The following is a 16,943-nucleotide window of genomic DNA, read 5'->3' on the forward strand; positions in this document are numbered from 1 at the left end:
CCTGACATGTTTCTAGAATCTGTGCCCATGATAACGCAGGTTGGTTTGTTGGGAACGCGTCACAGCACATGCCATTTTGCCATGGGGTTCTGCATTTGCCGGCCGGCCGGCCGGTACGGCGATTCGCTCCCGTGAGGCCGACGGGCGCCGATGAAGGGAGCGCCGGGACGGGACGTGCCGGCCTGCGGCGCGGGCGCGGCGGTCGGCGCCTCGGCGGATCAATTGAGAGGGCGGACGGCATGCGTCACGTCACGGGCTGCCTGAGGCTGCGACGACTCGCGTGGCGGCCTGTCATCCGCCGCCCGATGGAGCCCCGAGGCGAGATGGGCACGACTTGAGTGACCACTGACCATCGCACGGCAGTACGGCCATGCCTTGGGAACGCACGAATGAATGATCGTCTGTTCTGGATAGATGGCAATGCTGAGAAGGCCTACAAAAAGGCTCGTCTAGGCTCTCTTCTCCGCGACTCCGCCGTCGTCTTCTCGTAGCTCTATCCACAACTTCTGCAGGTCTGTTCTTCTCAAAAATTTTGCTGCTAGTAGTACGACGGCAACATTTCCGAGTACTTTGCCTTATCGGTGCTAAAGCTTGCGTCACGTTGCCCTTCTATGACCATCGAGCAAGGTAACCTTTGCTGTTCCATGGCTTCCATGGCTGCCTGTGCCAGTCCGGCTGTCGCAGCTCGCCAGCTCCCCAAGCCCCAAAGGTCAAGAGTCAGCTGCCTACTTCATCGCCGGTCTCCGATCCTACCGTGGATGGGAAACCGTCCTTAATACTGTCTTCTGGATCGTTTGATCCCTTTCCTTGTCATCAGAGGCAGGGCCGCCCCCTGGCTACGCAACAGGGCATATTAAGAAATGGCGTGAACATGCGCCTGTCGCGGCAGTAATACGACGTCCATCCACACCGTTAGAATAAACCCGCACCTAGCTGCAGTACACATCATGGCTTAACTTGCTGGGATCACATGCACTCACATGTTTCGTACAAGTACAACACAGGTGACTACAGGCACAGGCTTCTTGCCTTCTTCCAGTAAAAAAAAAAAGGCAAAAAGAAACGGAGAGGTGATTTTCTGCGAAATTACTCTGAAATCTTCACCTGTCCAGGATTCCAGTTAAAAAATTCATTGCACATGAGAGACAGCAGAGAGTCTTCACTGTTTCGCAAACACACAGGCAGTTTAAGAAAATGTTTGTAGAGATGCTCTTCACCAAGGCCCCATGCCTGTATTTTTCTTTGGCAGGTGGTTCTCTGTTTTTGTATTGCGTGTGGTGTCGTTGTACCACCAAAAAGCGGGGAAAAGGAGAGGGTTCTGGAACTTCTGGTGCCCACCGCTGACGACACAAATTATGGATGCCACTTCCGAGTTGGGACGAGCGTCCATTGCTGTGGTCTTGTGGATTGTTTATTCTCTGAGAGGTCACCACTGCCGACTATTCTTCGCTGAGCAGCAGATTCTCAAGTGGTGCCGCGTTTAATCTGGACTATGTTTGTGCTCTGGTGCATGCCCTTTCTGGAAGCTCAAGAGGCGTCAGGCCTTGTCATTTGCTGCCGCCGCCCGCCCTTGAAGCTGAAGAAAGAAGTCTCACTGGAGTGGTCATTTATCTGCTCGCTTGACTCGTATGTGACTGCAGATCGACAAACACGCGATGCTCTTGTAGCTAAATTCTAAAGCCAGCTTAGGTCTTCCATTATTTGGAGAGCTCAGTGCTGCCATTCCTTTGGAAGCAAATGAAGGATAAGAGTACCTCTGTATTAAGATATTGTTTGGTATAATTTAGCTTCTTCTAAAACTGCTTCTGAAACAGTTTTTCTTGAAGCTTAGCTGTTTTCAAAATTATTTGGCGAAATGTGGGCATGCAGAAGAAGCTGGACGAACCTACAATTTCCGGCTCCTACTAGTGTAAACCGGAAATAGCTTCACCAAGTACTTTATGAATAAAATTACCAGCAAAATACCTATTCTCCGTGAATCCATCTAAGAAGATATGACAAACAGAGCCTTAGAAGCTTTTCAGTCCGGTGAAAAGGCGATGGTATGATCTGCAATTCCTTTTGTCGAGGAGGGCCAGCAGATAAATCGAAGCCTTGACTCGAACAAGACGATCTCTCACGAAATGCATCGCTCGTAGACGCAAAGGTGTCCAGTCACTGCACCGTCACGCTAGCGGCTAGCTCGTGTTGTCCGAAGTCCGAACCCTAGCGCCAGTTGCAGGACGCCTCGATGTGCTTGCAATGCAAAACCAAGTAGCCATCCGAACGTTTTCGATCACCACCTGCTGCGCGGCCTGCCTGCACGGGCCGTCCGTCCTGTGCCTCTCCTGCCTGCCAGGCGTCGCGCCTGCCGCCTCGCTGGCCGCGACGCGTGCCGAGACGCCGGACGCCGGCGCACCACGTTGGCGAGGCCGCCGCCGAGCGGCGGCACGGGCATGTGGCGTCCCCCACTTTGCGCGCTGCCACGTCTGCTCTTGGGCGACGCATCCACATCCACCACATCCGCCGTTGCCGGCGACGGCATGAGCCAAGGCGGCAAACATGCGGGCCAACATGCTCAGGATGGGCCGACAGCCCAAGATCTATCTAGCTGTGAGGCCATATGAATCACAGGCCAAGAGCCCAAGATCTATCGCCGGCCCGATGCCGTTTGTGGCAAAACTTGCGGCCCGTCACGTCTAGATTTTCTGCGCCCTCGGCCCGCCAATAGTGGCGCGGCCTGGTCAAACATTCAGAGCCCACACGGCCTCCGCGTGCGACGAATTCGGCCGTCGTTATAACGACCCGAGCCTGCGCGCCTTGCAGCCACAGTTTGGGGATAAACCCAAGCGGAAGCGGCCAGCCAGCTGAGAACAGCAGCCATGGCGCCTCCCGTCTCCTCCCTGTCCCCAATGGCGTCCAGCCCAATCCCGTCGCCGCAGCTCCCCAAGCCCAGCAGAAGGACGGTCGCCGTCGCGCCCTGCAGCTCCGCCTCCTCCTCGCCGTCTACCACCTCGTCCCCTCCGTGCCACGCCGCCGCGCCTCAGGCGGCGTCGGCGGGTCGGAGGGGGATGCTGGCGCTGGGCGCGGGGTTCCTGGCCTCGGCCGCGCTGCTGGGTCCGGCCGGGGACGCCGGGGCGACGCGCATCGAGTACTACGCGACTGTCGGGGACAAGCTCTGCGACCTGAACCTCGTCAAGTCGGGGCTCGCGTACTGCGACGTCGAGGTTGGCACCGGCGCCCAGCCCCCGCGCGGCGAGCTCATCAATGTCAGTGCTCAGAGAATGGTTTCATGCATGCCCTGCGACTTCCTTTGACTGAACTTCCATTTGTGTAGTGTAGTAGAAACATTTTACTTCTCTGAATATATGAGGTTTTATCTATTTTCCGTATTTGCTGGGGTCGAAATTTTAACCGTCATGCACTTTGCTGTTGTTTCGTCTCGTTGTGTCCTTCAACGAATGACACTGCAAACTTCAATCTAAATGAATCAGACTGCAGTATCAGATGTAACAATTCGTTTTCTCCTGATGATCGTCAGGTGCACTACACTGCAAGATTTCCTGATGGTACAGTGTTCGACAGCACCTACAAGCGCGGCAGGCCACTGACAATGCGCATCGGCGCAGGCAAGGTGTGCAGCATCTGCTCATACAGAAGATGTGCATTGCAGTCTGCAACTTCCTTACCATCACCTGATGACACCCCTGTTTCGCTCTTCCCATTTGCAGATCCTCCGTGGGCTTGAACAGGGAATCAGTGGCGGTGGAGGTGTGCCGCCCATGCTTGTTGGTATGGTTAAGATTCAGCTATTAGTTGCGCAATGGACGCATTGGTATGCTGTGCCTATATCCTAACTTCACCGCAATCCTGCTTCAGGTGGAAAGCGCAAGCTTATGATACCTGCAACTCTGGCGTACGGGCCTGAACCAGCAGGCTGCTTCTCAGGTCAATTTCGCACCCTAGCCTGAAAAGTAAACAAAAGGCTTCTGTGGCCTTTGACTGCACCACAAAGAAGCACTTTCAGAATTACTCTAACTTCCGTTTCAAAAAAAAGAAAAAAGAATCGCTCTAACTTACTAGCATTGTCAGCAAACTGCGCATGCGTTCAGAACTTCAGACCATCTGCTTATTTTAACAGGAGATTGCAACATTCCTGGAAACTCCACACTTCTATATGACCTTTTCCTCGTCGGGATTTACAAGTGAGCATCCGATGAGATGACAAGGAACATTCAGGAATTATAACAGACAAGGTCCGATATCTACCGTACAAAGTACAGCATTCTCAAGTTGCCTGAATTTCCTTTGAATCACGTTGGCAAATTAAAAAATTCTTCTTTTCAGAGTAAAAATTATCGTTTCCTTACCCGGAACACGTGGTGAGTTTCAGGCAGACGTCTATCCTGCAGATGAAGAGAACGGTTCCTGGAACACGTGATGCCAATGCGGCAGATGAAGAGAACGCTTCTGGCAACACTCGCGAAAGCTTGTGAATAACATTTATTCTACTCTCTTACATAGCCGATGGGCAACTTGAACCTGGCCTTGTAACAGATTATCATCATGGAGCTTTGTAAAGATCATTCAGTCATACAGTTGTTATAGCAGTTTAGTACAGTCAAACTGTCAAAGCGACCAAGTTCTCCGAGGTGTGCTACAGTTACTTTGCAGGACCTCAAGCCGTAATGGAATTGTGAATTTGCGCCAGTCGATCGACATGACTAGCCAATGCATGAATCCTTCAACACTCAAGCCACCTAAATCACATGTATGATTTGTCACGGTTGGTAGAATCACCCACGTTTAGAGCACGCAAGGAGCTCGCGCGCCTGTCAACGGCATGTGCAGTAGCTTTGACCCTGGACTAGAAATTCTTCAGCACTCAACCATGAAGCAGCGCGTCCAAGTTTGGAGCAAATCTTCATCAAACTGTTAAGCCATCTGAAACGGAATATTCTTTTCAAAGAAAAATTCTTTATTTTCAAAATCTGAAACGGAATATACGCCACCAAGAGAATATCCTCTGAATGAGGTACACAAACCCGAACTGCAAGCGAGTTAAAAGGGCATCAATGCATGATCATGGCTGGTTCAGAGTCGAGAGTTCAGATGGTGCCCACCTGCCTGAATTGGGGAGGTAGGTGAATCAAGAAAGGCAGAGCTAACCACCGGCACCATTTCCATTGCCAGCGATTCCAGAAGCACCTAGTCAGTTTAAAACGACCACTCTTTCGTCAAACTCCCAACAGTAGCCAGCCTTCGTCTACCAAAGTCTTCAGGCATGGAATTCTTCACGGTGGTTGGCGACGAACACGTGAGGTGAAAACGTAAATTCGCAAAAAGGGAAAGCGTTGCATAGGAGCACCTGCTGCTTTAAACTCCAGTATTTTCCTTTGTTCGTGAGGGAGTGTCGCCATCAAATGTCACTCGAAAAAAAAAGGGTGGGGCTTGGGTTGACAAAAGTTCAGGGTGATTTGATGACCTCGCCTCTTGTTTTGTGGTCAGGATCAGAAGATAAGAGAGCCGGTGGTTCTTGGAAGCGCCAAGAGCTGTTTGATCCAGCTAAGAAACGCTTTCTCCTGACATCGGAAGGGCAGAGACATTGAACAAACCGAGGGCAGGCCTGCTGGTAACTGCAAGTCAGCAAGGAACATCACCATTTTTTTTTTCATTCAAGCCAGCTGCGGCAGGGCATATTCTCAACAATCTGCCGACTTTTGTACTCGCTAAACACTTCCACACCAATTTGAATTTTTTAAAGAAACACACTAAATAGAATTCCTCCTGCAAATTTCCCTCAAAATTTCAGAGGTTTTTAGCCGCGGTTTGATGAAACGGCGGCAGCCACCCTCTTTGTTCTCACGGCACCCACCAACCAGCCCGTGGACCCTTGGACCGGACAAACCAAACCAACTCCGGTCGCGCTCGCGGCCGCGGCCGCCTTTTATAAAACCGGCCGGGCCGCGCCGCGCCGTACCAGAACTCGGGAGCACGACCCGCCCGAGCCAGCAAACGACGAGACCCGCCGCCCCTTGTCCCCTCGGTTTCGCCGCCGCTCCCCGGTGATCTCCGCGACCCGCCGCCGCCGCCGCTGCAGATCTCTCCGAGGAGGCGGGGATCGGTCACGCCGACCTGCTGGGGGCCGGCGAACTGGACCTGTAAGGCGAGGCTCTTCACTCCCGGTTGAGTTCTCGAGGCGCTACGCTCCGAGGGTTTCGGCACTCTTGGTTCCCCATGTGTGTGATCTTCGTGCTTCCCCCTATTTTGCGCGTTGCTTAGGTCCTGGAGCGGTAATGCTAATCGCTATGGTTGGTAGTCCGGATACGGTTGCTGTTATTTTTCTCCTGCTGCTACTGTTGCTAGCGGTCATTCGTATGATACTCTTGTTATTTGATATGCGTGGCAATGGGTTATTTGATCTGTGTGGCGATGGGACTGTCTCGGTACTTCTCGATCTTAGGATAATAAAGTTTTAGTAATTACTCTGACCCCTTGCAAAATTCCTGCATTCAAATGGGGCCTTAAGTTGCCGTGTAAGAACTCAGCTAATTTTATTGTGTATATTGGGGACAGATGGCTGCTTCCACATCTCAGCATGCGCTTTCATCCATCAAGTTGTGGTCCAACAGCAGCTTCAGTCTTGAGAAGAGAACTTGTCATGTGCATTCTGTATCAGTAGGGCGTCGCTGCCCCAGTGCCCGTAATTTGGGTCTAGTTTGTGCTTCAAACTCACAATCTTCTGTGGTTGAGCCAGTTCAGCTACCAGGGAGCCCTAAAAGCGGTACAACCCCAAGGAAGTCAAGTAAGTTTCTTGAGTTCACCGGTACTTGATAGCTAACAGTGTGGTGGTGGCGAGATTGTTCTACCAATAATTGATTCACTGATGATATATGATTGCTGTTCACATGCTTGCAGGTGAAAGTGCACTCATACTGATACGGCATGGCGAATCATTATGGAATGAGAAGAACCTGTTTACTGGATGCGTTGATGTTCCGCTGACGCCGAAGGGTGTTGAGGAGGCAATTGAGGCGGGTAAAAGGATATGCAATATCCCTGTTGATGTAATATACACTTCATCACTAATTCGTGCTCAGATGACTGCTATGCTTGCCATGATGCAGCACCGCCGTAAGAAGGTTCGACATCTTCCCTTTTCAGATTTCTAGTAGAGTGTTCATTTAGAGTATGAGGTAACATGTGGCACTCACTATTGCACTTGCTATTTTAGGTTCCAATCATTGTCCACAATGAGAGTGAACAAGCTCACAAGTGGAGTCAGATATACAGTGAAGAGACAAAGAAGCAGTCCATTCCAGTCATAACAGCTTGGCAGTTAAATGAGCGAATGTAAGGGTTCACTTTGTTCTATGATGATCATTTGATGTATTGTATTTTTGTTTTGCTTCTTGATGAACATCACATGGAAATTTCCCTTGTCATCTAAGGTACGGTGAACTGCAAGGTCTTAACAAGCAAGAAACTGCTGACCGGTTTGGCAAAGAACAAGTTCATGAATGGCGTCGCAGCTACGATATTCCTCCCCCAAATGGCGAGAGCCTTGAGATGTGTGCAGAGAGGGCAGTTGCTTATTTCAAAGATCAAGTAAGGACATTACTTAACACTTGATTCAGCTGGATCTTTCTGTGTCAGCATGCTGCTTGTATGCATACAAAAGTCTGTTTTTACTTTCTTTGGTTTCCAAACTATGATTGGACTGCAACTATCTCTACGAATGTATCCTTAATCTGTTTCTGTCACTATCACCTAATACATTATGAAACACACAACCCTGCATTCAGCTGTATTTTCAATTTTCAATTTATTTTGTCCATTGTAAGATAACCTAGGTACGTTTGTTGTCTGTAGATTATACCTCAACTTGTGGCTGGAAAACATGTGATGATCGCTGCCCATGGGAATTCACTTCGTTCGATTATAATGCATTTGGACAAGTTGACTTCTCAAGAGGTATTTATATAGTGTTTTTTTGGTACATTGTTTTACCTTTAGCAATTGGTGTTCTTGTGATGGAATTGTTGACAAGACGCTTCTTTTCTCAGGTTATCAGCCTTGAGCTGTCTACAGGCATTCCTATGCTGTATATATTTAAAGAAGGGAAATTCATCAGGCGAGGAAGTCCCGCAGGTCCTTCTGAAGCAGGTGTCTATGCTTATACCAAGGTAAGAATCTTCTCTGTTTCTCAGTTGGAAATTATTTGGCACAACAAATATTCTGATTCAATCTGCATTCTCCAAAACAAACTGACATATTTAGGAGCATAAGTTACCAAAATTTGATGTCTTAATACTTCAAGTTCAGATAACTCCATCTGTTATGATTTTACTCGTAACTACAACCAGTAGTATTATTTCTGTTAATTTCTATTGTCTTATCTCATTGTGAGTGGCTCTTCTGTGTTTCCCAGTTGGAAATTGTGTGGACACAAGAAACATTCTGATTCAATCTGCATTCTCGAAATCAAACTGGCATATTTAGGAGCATAAGTTAGTTCAGAAACTCCATCTGCATATGATTTTACTCGTAACTACAACCAGTAATGTTATTTCTGTTGATTTCTATTGTCTTGTCTTATTGTGAGTGGCTCTGGTTGGCTCAAACTGCTTAGTTTGTTAAGGTTTGCCAGTATATATGTTTGATTAGGATGAAAGGTTCTTGGTACCGAGTTTTTCAATGTCTTATGGTTTATATCTCAACTTCAAATTCTTGGGTGCAGAATTTGGCTCAGTACCGACAGAAGCTTGACAGCATGATTCAATAACCATCTGTAGGTAACTATTTGTTATTTTCTGGTATAGAAAAGGTCTCTCCAAAGGGATAGTTAAAACTAATCCTCTTGATAACCATGCAGGCTTCATTTTCTACTATTCGCTGACACTCATCCGTCGAACATGCTTTTGGCCCCAAAAGAACTGGTTAAGTCCATACTGTTCAGCATCTTTGAGATCTACAAGCAGCTGAACTTTGTAGTATCTGGTTTATTCCTTTTGAATGCTTGCAGAATGTAGGGATAATTAGGTAATGAGCTAGAGATAGAGATGGGGGGTTAAATTTTGATGATCACTGTGGCATATTTCGTGTTCCCCATTCATTAGATTGAAATATTTGTAATGGTGGGTGCAGTAGTGAACACCTTTACTGGACTGTATAAACGGTGTGGTCAAATATCTGTTCCTCGTTTCATCAATCAAGTTTTGCACAACGGGTGATCTGAATGTTTTAGCTTGCCAGACATTCGATTCTGATCCTTTTGGACAGCGGGTGACCTGTTGAGGCTGCACTGCTGCGGCATCGTTGATCCTTGTGTGCCGACAAGAACACCTGCTGACAAGGCATGAACGATCCAGAATTCCCAGATTCAGCCTCGCTCAAATCCAGAGGCGCATAAATTAACGTGCCGATGGCATCTAGCTCGGCAGAAGTCGGTGATATAAAATTTGCGGTCGAGAGTCAAACCATCGTGGTTGCTGCTTAGATTTCGTTTCTGCAGATCATAAGTCCGTTGGTTTGACTTCTTTTAGTGCTGGAAATTGCCCTCCTGTTTTTTGAACTGAAGAAATTGCCCCTCTGTTGCAGTACCCTTTTTTTATCATCACTGCCAACCTCCAACATGCATCTTGTACCATCACTCTAATAATCCTTGGTTGGTATATAGTACGTAGCAAACACCCATCATAGTATCACATCCTTGACATTGCTGATAATATCATTGAACCCTGCAATACACTGTCAGAGAGAGCATCCTAGGTAGTGTGACTCTGATGTCGAAAATCGCGGTGCTTGCAGATAGCATCAAAGGGACGGGACGGGACCAGGAGGCGAGGGAAGCTGCTGCTGCAGCAAGCAGCAAGGCCCCTGAATCCTTGGCATCCATTGCCATTTCCATTTGAAGGCGCCACCACACAATTCCCTCGCCGCCACCCGTTTTGACCCCCCGCATTTACCCCACCACTCCACGTTTCCCTCTGCCCTTGCCGGGGAAAAGAAACCCAAAGGAAACAACCACCTCCCGGATGAGGGTCCTGCCGCGTCTTTCACCGTCAGCTGCATGTCAAATCACAATGCACCCCGCGACATCCCCAAGCCGGCCTCCGTCGACGAGTTCCTCGTCAAGAATGGCAAGAAGAAGAAGGCGAGCGCGATATGAATTCGTCCTCCCATGCGCCGCCGGCGGATCGCCGCCGGTGAGGTTTCATCCGGGCGTTATCGTTGCTAACAACGTGCCTTGGTTTTGCTTCGCCAGTCCTTCATGTCGGGCCTCTTCCGCAAGAAAGGGAGGAGCGCGGACAAGAGGCTGCTCTCGCTGAGGGACCGGGACGTCGTCTTCGGTGAGTGCGCGCCGGCGGATCCCCGCAGCGGGCGCCGCCGCCCGATCGGCGAACGGCGGTGGATTGATGATCTTGCGTTGTGTTCTCTGCAGATTTGGAGGGGAAAAGCGGCGAAGCGATCGAGTTCTTGGACGCGTCCCCTGCTGCCGTCCGCAAGAGCTTCTCAGGTATGGCAATCCCGACGATCATCGGAGGTGACAATGTTGAAGCTGCATCAGATTCCCTGAGCTGCTCGTTGTTTCAGATCGCCATTGCACGACGCGGATCGAGAACCTGAGCCTGAGCTGCCTGAATTCGCCCAGGGGACCGAATGTCGATACCCGGGAATACCGGTAACGACAACTTTTGTCATTGCAAGCTTGATGCTAATTCTCCCGAGTCTGAAGAGTTGAAGCTTAATGCTGGCTGGCTCTTTTCTGATTGTTCTGAAAGAAACTGGGCCGCATTTGACGATCTTGCAGGGTGTTTGTAGGCACATGGAACGTGGGAGGGAAGCCTCCTGACAGCAGCGTTAACCTCGAAGAATTCCTGCAGATTGAAGGATTGCCTGACATATACGTCTTGGGGTACAGATTTTTCCCCCCATTTCGTTCCCATCTATTCTTTTATGCAACAATCTGCATCGTTCTCTCTCTCAGTTCTTCAGAAACTATGACCATCATATATCCTTAATTAATAATTCGTTGGATTTTCGCAAAGGTTTCAGGAGATCGTCCCTCTGAACGCCGGCAACGTGCTGGTCGCCGAGGACAACGAGCCGGCGGGCAAGTGGCTGGGCCTCATCTACCAGGCCCTCAACAAGCCGCAGGCCCAGGACGGGCAAACCTCCGGCGACGAGCTCTCGCCGCCGGAGTCCACCTCCTCCCAGCAGAGCAACCGGCACGGCGGCCGCGACACCACCAGCGCCATCCCCAAGTCCGCCAGCGGCGGCCTGCTCTTCCCCCCGAAGCCGTCCTTCAAGGTGGTCAACAAGAGCTACCGCGTCGACAACGCGCTGGTGAAGACGTGCACCTGCATGTCCGACCCGTCCACCATGCAGCGCCGGGCGCGGGAGATGCGCGAGTTCCTCTACCGCGTCGAGGCCGCCGCCGCCTCGCCGGGCCGCGGCGCCGACGACGACGGCGGCGCGCTGCCGATCGAGGGCGGCGACCAGAGGGGCGGCGGCACCAACTACTGCCTCATCGCTCGGAAGCAGATGGTCGGCATCTTCCTGTCGGTGTGGGTGCGGCGGGAGCTCGTGCAGTACGTCGGCCACCTCCGGGTGGACTGCGTCGGCCGGGGCATCATGGGCCGCCTCGGGAACAAGGTCTGCCTGCGCCCGCGCGAGCGTCTTCGATCTCGTTGCTTGCTCAAGCTTAGCTTCCTTGATTCTGACGTCACCGGCGGCGGTTTCAGGGATGCGTGGCGATGAGCATGACGCTGCACCACACGAGCATCTGCTTCGTGTGCTGCCACCTGGCGTCCGGCGAGAAGGAGGGCGACGAGGTGAGGAGGAACTCCGACGTCGCCGAGATCCTCAAGTGCGCGCAGTTCCCGCGCATCTGCAAGGTGCCCGGCCAGCGGATCCCTGAGAAGATCATTGACCACGAGTAAGCCAACAAGCAGCCACTGGATCACTCACTAATGATGAAAATTGCAGATCAGTCCATACTGACAATGGTGAACTCACTGATGTTCATGTGATGCAGCCGGATCATATGGCTCGGGGATCTGAATTACCGAATCTCGTTGAGCTACGAGGAGACGAAGATGCTGCTAGAGGAGAGTGACTGGAACACTTTACTGGAGAAAGACCAGGTACGATATACAAACAAAAAAGTTTTCAGATATGCTACAGTAGGAAGGAGCAACTCTAAAAACACATGGTTTCAGAAAACATGCTGATAAGCTTGTTCCTGAACAGCTGGCGATCGAGAGACAAGCGGGGAGAGTGTTCAAGGGGTGGAAGGAGGGCAAGATCTACTTCGCGCCGACATACAAGTACAGGCAGAACTCAGATTCATATGTATGGGAGACTGCGAAATCGAAGAAGAAACGACGAACTCCGGCATGGTACAGAACAAGTACAGCGTTTTATCTGAAGATTCAGACTTGCCGAAGTTCTGACACTTCATGAGAAGAACGCTCTGATTTCTGAATGTTTCATGTTGTTGCAGGTGTGACCGGATACTATGGCACGGCCAGGGGATCGAGCAGCTGCAGTACATCAGAGGCGAGTTCAGGCTCTCCGATCACAGGCCCGTCTGCAGCGTGTTCGTGGTCGAAGCCGATGTAGATAGTGGGAGCAAGATCAGGAAGGGTTACTCAACTCTAGACGCCAGGATCCATTGCGAGTCCCCCGCCATACCCAAGAGACACAGCTTCTATGATGACTTTTGAAATTTTGACTGGTGACAGTAGTGTTGTCTATAATATAGCTTACAAAGATCAGAAATGTGTGTAGTGAAAAGGCTGAAATTTTTCAAGCCTGGCACTTGTCTTGTACCAAGTGGTATATACTAACTGAAAGTAAATGGTGGTTACTGACCGGAATACAAGTGAACAATGGTTTTTCACCAAACAGCTGCTGGCGGAAAGTGCTTGTGGTCTTGCTGGGTACAGAAAATGCCAGCCAGATAGTACTTCGATTCAGAAAACACATTGACATAGCAGAAACTCAACACAAGTGGGGGTGGGGAAGAAAAATCTGAAACAGCAATCTCACGAGGAAACTGAACGTAACAAAATATTGTATTAGTTCTTTACCGTCTGGTGGATCTCATTCTGCCACAAAAAGGTGCTTCAAATAAAATGGCGTGGGCAGAGAAACGGAGTGGGATCTGAGAGCAGAAAGAAATAGCGTGGTGCTGACTACAAAACAAGTCAGGCATGATGATCCTGCTGTGTGTTAAAGACTTTCTCATCGCCTTTGATGTTCATGATCTATTTTTGAAAACTCACTGTGGTAGAGTTCCTATTGACATTTAGCATTTACGTTTGACGGTGATACTCACAGATCACATTAGGGGCCACTTTTATCTGCTGGGGCAGTACCTTCTCCTGGCAAGCTCTTCTGCTCAACTGTGCTTGATTCAGTCTGTGTTTCTTCCTCCTTTTCAGATTCAGTATCTGATTCTTCCTTCTTTTCAGGTGTAGTATCCGTAGTATCTGCATCTTCCCTCTTTTCAGATTCAGTCTGTTCTGTCTTGGCACCCACGGAGCTGCTTTCTCGGGGCTTTTGGTTGCTCATCAGATATGGCTCCGAAGTAAGAGCTGAATTCTCAGGGCTCCAGAATGATGGCATCTTCTTGTCATCTTCTCTCATCCTCTCGGCATAATCATTTATATTGAAAGTAGATGGGTTCTTGCCACCAAATGCACACTCTAGCTCATCCATGTTGAAAAGATCTTCAAAGATCTTCATGGTGTCAGGCCTATCTGAGTATACAAATTTGACCTTGTTTCTGGTCTTCCTCTCAAGAAGCGGGCTTGCCATCTACATTCATATCCAGACTTTAGTTTTTGAAATATATCACGACAATTTAAGTAACATCAGGTCTTTAATTCCCTTTATACATATTGTTCCGTATCAAGAAGAAAATTAAAACACGTGACAACAATCTTTTACTGGAGTCTATATACAGAGAGGTGAATGCAATTGGTCAGGACATGATAGATCTGGGCATGTCATTCCATGTTTCTTCATGAAATAAATAAGAAGCTCAAAGCTTGTAAAGACATACCTTCCAGAAAGGCTCAAAAAACTTTGGGGCATTGTAAAGAATTGCCACACCCAATCTTTCAGGATAATGGCCTTGTAGAACATCTGCCGTCAACTTTGTCACGTGAATTGACAGGTTGCCCAAGTTGAAGCCAGCGAAATCAATGAGCCAAACCATCTGATCCTGACCATGTGGCAGATTTAGAATCGCATTCTCCATACAGTATACCAAGTACTTGACTTGCCCATTGGCGTTTTTGGTATTCTGAAAAACACAATAACAAATTAGAATGACTGAATTAGACAACATAATATGATATAAACTATAGGTATGCATTTGATGAGTGACAAAGGAAGGGGGGGGGGGGGGAGCATTATAAAACCTGGCATCCAGGTCTCATGACAAGGATACTCCGGCCACTCTTGTCAAAGTAATCGGTTCGGTAAATTTTTCCAGTCACAGCTTCATCAGATATATCATCCTACATAATGAAATTCAAATAATATTTTCTATCAGATAATAAACCATCAAACCAGATGCATCAAATGTTTCAAAAAGCAAGCTAGAAGCTCCACGTGGCATAGGCGTAATCACTTGTACCATGTGGATAAATAAATTAACACTCCCTCCAAAGAAATTTATAAGTGAGAAAAAGCTCACCCAACGGATCTCATCTGGCTTATATTCTGAACGCCATTTCAAGGTTTTCTTCAGCATTTTTGTGGCCTTCTTCACGTCCCAGTTCCTTGCTATCAAGTATCTTGCAATTGAAGCGTCTGAACAATATAGAGCTGATTTTCCAGATAGTTGTCCTAGGGCAGATCTAACTTTACCAATCTGACATGAAAGAATACGAAAATGAGAAAGAACAGGAAAAGGGAATGGTAACAATGCGCTAATGGAGCGCCTAACAGGAAAAGGGGGGAAGTTTAAGTTGCATTATAAACGGAGCTCTTCCATTTATAACGAAGCAAGCTAAATAGATTGCTGCTCCTCATATAATGCTGTGCACTCCTCATGGAATCACCTTGGACATATGCTCCTCATATAATGCTGCTTCTTTCCCATGGCCATTGGTCATACCACTCGCTAAACTCATAGTGCCTTTTTGTTATTTCCTACCAGAATAAAATCAAAAGGTCTAGTAAGAACTTCAACCTAAGTGACATAAAGGAGAATAATTATATCTGATCATATGAGGAAGCAGAAACACAAGTGAAAACGTTGAAACCATTAGCAGTTTACAGTTTCCATGGTTTTGCTAGCATTTCAATGGCACACCAAATTCATGGAATAAAGACAGTTCAAAAACAAAAGCACATACATTTTGCATTTGACGATAAAGATATCATATCATATTCAGAAACAAACTAAAAAACTTCACAGAGTCAACGCAATAACAGGTACGGGTTTTTGCTTTGCACAGACAATGAGGAACTAGTAGTTGATGTGTTAAAATGCATAAATCTATATGGATAATGGAGCATTATCATTGCTGCGTGAATGAAAACCAACTCCCATATGTGGAGCCACATTCTGTGAATAAATAGACCAACAGAGAGCACCTTTCTGGTGTTGTATTGTATGCTCATGCTCCTAATAGCACAATAAAACACTACCAACTAACAAGAACAAATACAGCAATCTCAACGGACAGGACAAGCAGGAATTAAACCATCACAATGCAACACTGTTAGTCTGTTAACACGAACCAACACGAGCTGGTGCCTACCAATCTATTCTATCAAGACCATCCAGTTCACCAACGAGAAATGGCAGGACCGAAAAGGAGTCCCAACTTTCCATCGCCAGCTAAGGAAACGGGCAGGCGGGCAGCCAAGGAACCGGTACACAAAACTTCAGAGCATCAAGTCAACACACATTCTCAAGTCCATAACCCTACCATCAGGAATCATCCAAATTCCCCCGAGAACAGAGCCCAGAGCAATCTACTACCTCCCATTCGCAGCACACGAACAGAGCCCAGGGCAGCAAAACCCCAGTCCTCGCCCGGCACTCCTCACCCCCGCCGCTACGCTCAACGGAACCCCGCTGCGAGAAGCAAGGAACCCAGCAACTCTACGAAATGGCAGCCCCCAACTCCCCAAAAAGCAACAGAGATTCCCCCGCAGACCCCAAACTGACGCAGCACGACTGCTACCGAGACCCGGCCTCGGATTGCCTCCGAGCCAACAGCCAGACGCACTAAGAGCTTTCCACATATCTATCTTCTATCACATTCGGAACCGAGCCCTCCCTTCCTAGCGCAATCACCAAATCATTAGGGAGAACCCAACACGCCCGAAAAGGACAAAGCCATCGTTCCTCGCCTCACGGGAGGACGCTCGCAGCGAGGCCAATCGCCCTCGCAGAGTCGAAGTAGCAGCAGAGAGCAAGGGGATGAGGGCGAGCTCTCGGCGCTCACCTTGGCCAGCCGCTCCGAGGGGGAGGAAGCCGGCGATGGCGAGGCAGGATGGGCGAACCGCGGAGCACGCGAGGCGGGTCCTCCGAGCCCGTCCCGTCCCGTCCCCTGCTCGGCTCCTCCTTGCTTGGGAAGAAGCGAAGCCGGGTGGGAGTGAAAAATATGCGAGGAGGAAGAGCCGGCGATCGCATCGGACGGCCCGCGTCGGCCGGAGCCCTCACGTGGCGTATTTGGACGGCCGCGGCGGGCCCACGCCGGCGCCCCACGACAACAGGGTGGGGGAAATGGGGAAAATTATTGGGCCGGGATCGTCGCGACTCGCCGGGCGCTGAGCTGGGCTCCCCGGTGGGTGGGTTCGTTGGCGCTGCTGCCGTGATCGTGATCAGGACATGTGATCGGCGTGGAATAGTTTTTCTCCATGGCAGGATCAGATCGGGTTTGCCGTTTGCGGATGCTGCTGCGATCCTGTGTGTTTATTAGGCTTGGGTA

The 16,943-nt window shown here is 49.2% G+C and overlaps 4 protein-coding genes across 9 annotated transcripts; 3 read left to right on the forward strand and 1 right to left on the reverse strand.

The window, feature by feature from the left end:
- Nucleotides 1–2,801: 2,801 nt before the first annotated feature.
- Nucleotides 2,802–4,689, forward strand: LOC112890662 (photosynthetic NDH subunit of lumenal location 4, chloroplastic). 3 transcript variants are annotated; one of them, XR_003228335.1, is made up of 6 exons: nucleotides 2,802–3,248; nucleotides 3,521–3,613; nucleotides 3,711–3,771; nucleotides 3,859–3,927; nucleotides 4,121–4,256; nucleotides 4,373–4,689. XR_003228335.1 is itself a non-coding variant. In XM_025957645.1 (6 exons), the coding sequence occupies exons 1-5, from the start codon at nucleotides 2,862–2,864 to the stop codon at nucleotides 4,186–4,188; spliced, it is 678 nt and encodes a 225-aa protein (XP_025813430.1). In that variant the 5' UTR covers nucleotides 2,802–2,861; the 3' UTR covers nucleotides 4,189–4,235; nucleotides 4,327–4,689. The 3 variants fall into 3 exon arrangements, 2 of the variants coding, with proteins under 2 accessions (XP_025813430.1, XP_025813327.1); XM_025957645.1 differs by having other exon boundaries at nucleotides 4,121–4,235; nucleotides 4,327–4,689; XM_025957542.1 differs by having other exon boundaries at nucleotides 4,121–4,235.
- Nucleotides 4,690–5,932: 1,243 nt separating this feature from the next.
- On the forward strand, nucleotides 5,933–9,205 carry LOC112897130 (2,3-bisphosphoglycerate-dependent phosphoglycerate mutase-like). 4 transcript variants are annotated; one of them, XM_025965594.1, is made up of 9 exons: nucleotides 5,933–6,218; nucleotides 6,556–6,784; nucleotides 6,898–7,121; nucleotides 7,214–7,332; nucleotides 7,431–7,587; nucleotides 7,852–7,953; nucleotides 8,046–8,165; nucleotides 8,720–8,770; nucleotides 8,855–9,205. In XM_025965594.1, exons 2-8 carry the CDS (start codon nucleotides 6,556–6,558, stop codon nucleotides 8,762–8,764), a joined length of 996 nt encoding a protein of 331 aa, XP_025821379.1. In that variant the 5' UTR covers nucleotides 5,933–6,218; the 3' UTR covers nucleotides 8,765–8,770; nucleotides 8,855–9,205. The 4 variants fall into 4 exon arrangements, with proteins under 4 accessions (XP_025821379.1, XP_025821304.1, XP_025821233.1 ...); XM_025965519.1 differs by having other exon boundaries at nucleotides 5,933–6,145; nucleotides 8,720–8,774; XM_025965448.1 differs by having other exon boundaries at nucleotides 5,933–6,140; nucleotides 8,720–8,774.
- Nucleotides 9,206–10,051: 846 nt separating this feature from the next.
- Nucleotides 10,052–13,001, forward strand: LOC112877050 (type I inositol polyphosphate 5-phosphatase 5-like). The gene is made up of 10 exons (XM_025941257.1): nucleotides 10,052–10,135; nucleotides 10,247–10,331; nucleotides 10,424–10,498; nucleotides 10,576–10,663; nucleotides 10,793–10,897; nucleotides 11,031–11,637; nucleotides 11,727–11,920; nucleotides 12,020–12,128; nucleotides 12,235–12,383; nucleotides 12,488–13,001. Exons 1-10 carry the CDS (start codon nucleotides 10,052–10,054, stop codon nucleotides 12,708–12,710), a joined length of 1,719 nt encoding a protein of 572 aa, XP_025797042.1. The 3' UTR covers nucleotides 12,711–13,001.
- Nucleotides 13,002–13,031: 30 nt separating this feature from the next.
- On the reverse strand, nucleotides 13,032–16,609 carry LOC112877060 (phosphatidylinositol transfer protein 3-like). The gene is made up of 6 exons (XM_025941266.1): nucleotides 16,458–16,609; nucleotides 15,060–15,150; nucleotides 14,693–14,869; nucleotides 14,415–14,513; nucleotides 14,054–14,296; nucleotides 13,032–13,806 (listed from the first exon to the last, which is right to left on the reverse strand). The coding sequence occupies exons 2-6, from the start codon at nucleotides 15,129–15,131 to the stop codon at nucleotides 13,333–13,335; spliced, it is 1,065 nt and encodes a 354-aa protein (XP_025797051.1). The 5' UTR covers nucleotides 15,132–15,150; nucleotides 16,458–16,609; the 3' UTR covers nucleotides 13,032–13,332.
- Nucleotides 16,610–16,943: the final 334 nt, after the last annotated feature.

The sequence above is a fragment of the Panicum hallii genome, chromosome 1 (assembly GCF_002211085.1).
Source record: "Panicum hallii strain FIL2 chromosome 1, PHallii_v3.1, whole genome shotgun sequence".
In the NCBI taxonomy this organism is placed as follows: domain Eukaryota; kingdom Viridiplantae; phylum Streptophyta; class Magnoliopsida; order Poales; family Poaceae; genus Panicum; species Panicum hallii.

What these genes read in the sequence shown, in the direction of transcription:
- LOC112890662 (XM_025957645.1), top strand. Translation starts at nt 2,862, where the DNA reads ATGGCGCCTCCCGTCTCCTCCCTGTCCCCAATGGCGTCCAGCCCAATC. An exon ending in CGCGCGGCGAGCTCATCAAT is followed by an intron (nt 3,249 to 3,520) that starts GTCAGTGCTCAG and finishes GATGATCGTCAG; the next exon opens with GTGCACTACACTGCAAGATT. An exon ending in TGTGCCGCCCATGCTTGTTG is followed by an intron (nt 3,772 to 3,858) that starts GTATGGTTAAGA and finishes ATCCTGCTTCAG; the next exon opens with GTGGAAAGCGCAAGCTTATG.
- LOC112897130 (XM_025965594.1), top strand. Translation starts at nt 6,556, where the DNA reads ATGGCTGCTTCCACATCTCAGCATGCGCTTTCATCCATCAAGTTGTGG. An exon ending in ACAAGTTGACTTCTCAAGAG is followed by an intron (nt 7,954 to 8,045) that starts GTATTTATATAG and finishes TTCTTTTCTCAG; the next exon opens with GTTATCAGCCTTGAGCTGTC. An exon ending in GTGTCTATGCTTATACCAAG is followed by an intron (nt 8,166 to 8,719) that starts GTAAGAATCTTC and finishes TCTTGGGTGCAG; the next exon opens with AATTTGGCTCAGTACCGACA.
- LOC112877050 (XM_025941257.1), top strand. Translation starts at nt 10,052, where the DNA reads ATGTCAAATCACAATGCACCCCGCGACATCCCCAAGCCGGCCTCCGTC. An exon ending in AGAATGGCAAGAAGAAGAAG is followed by an intron (nt 10,136 to 10,246) that starts GCGAGCGCGATA and finishes TTGCTTCGCCAG; the next exon opens with TCCTTCATGTCGGGCCTCTT. An exon ending in GAGAAGATCATTGACCACGA is followed by an intron (nt 11,921 to 12,019) that starts GTAAGCCAACAA and finishes CATGTGATGCAG; the next exon opens with CCGGATCATATGGCTCGGGG.
- LOC112877060 (XM_025941266.1), bottom strand. Translation starts at nt 15,131, where the DNA reads ATGAGTTTAGCGAGTGGTATGACCAATGGCCATGGGAAAGAAGCAGCA. An exon ending in ATGAGGAGCATATGTCCAAG is followed by an intron (nt 14,870 to 15,059) that starts GTGATTCCATGA and finishes CTTTCATGTCAG; the next exon opens with ATTGGTAAAGTTAGATCTGC. An exon ending in AGCCAGATGAGATCCGTTGG is followed by an intron (nt 14,514 to 14,692) that starts GTGAGCTTTTTC and finishes TTCATTATGTAG; the next exon opens with GATGATATATCTGATGAAGC.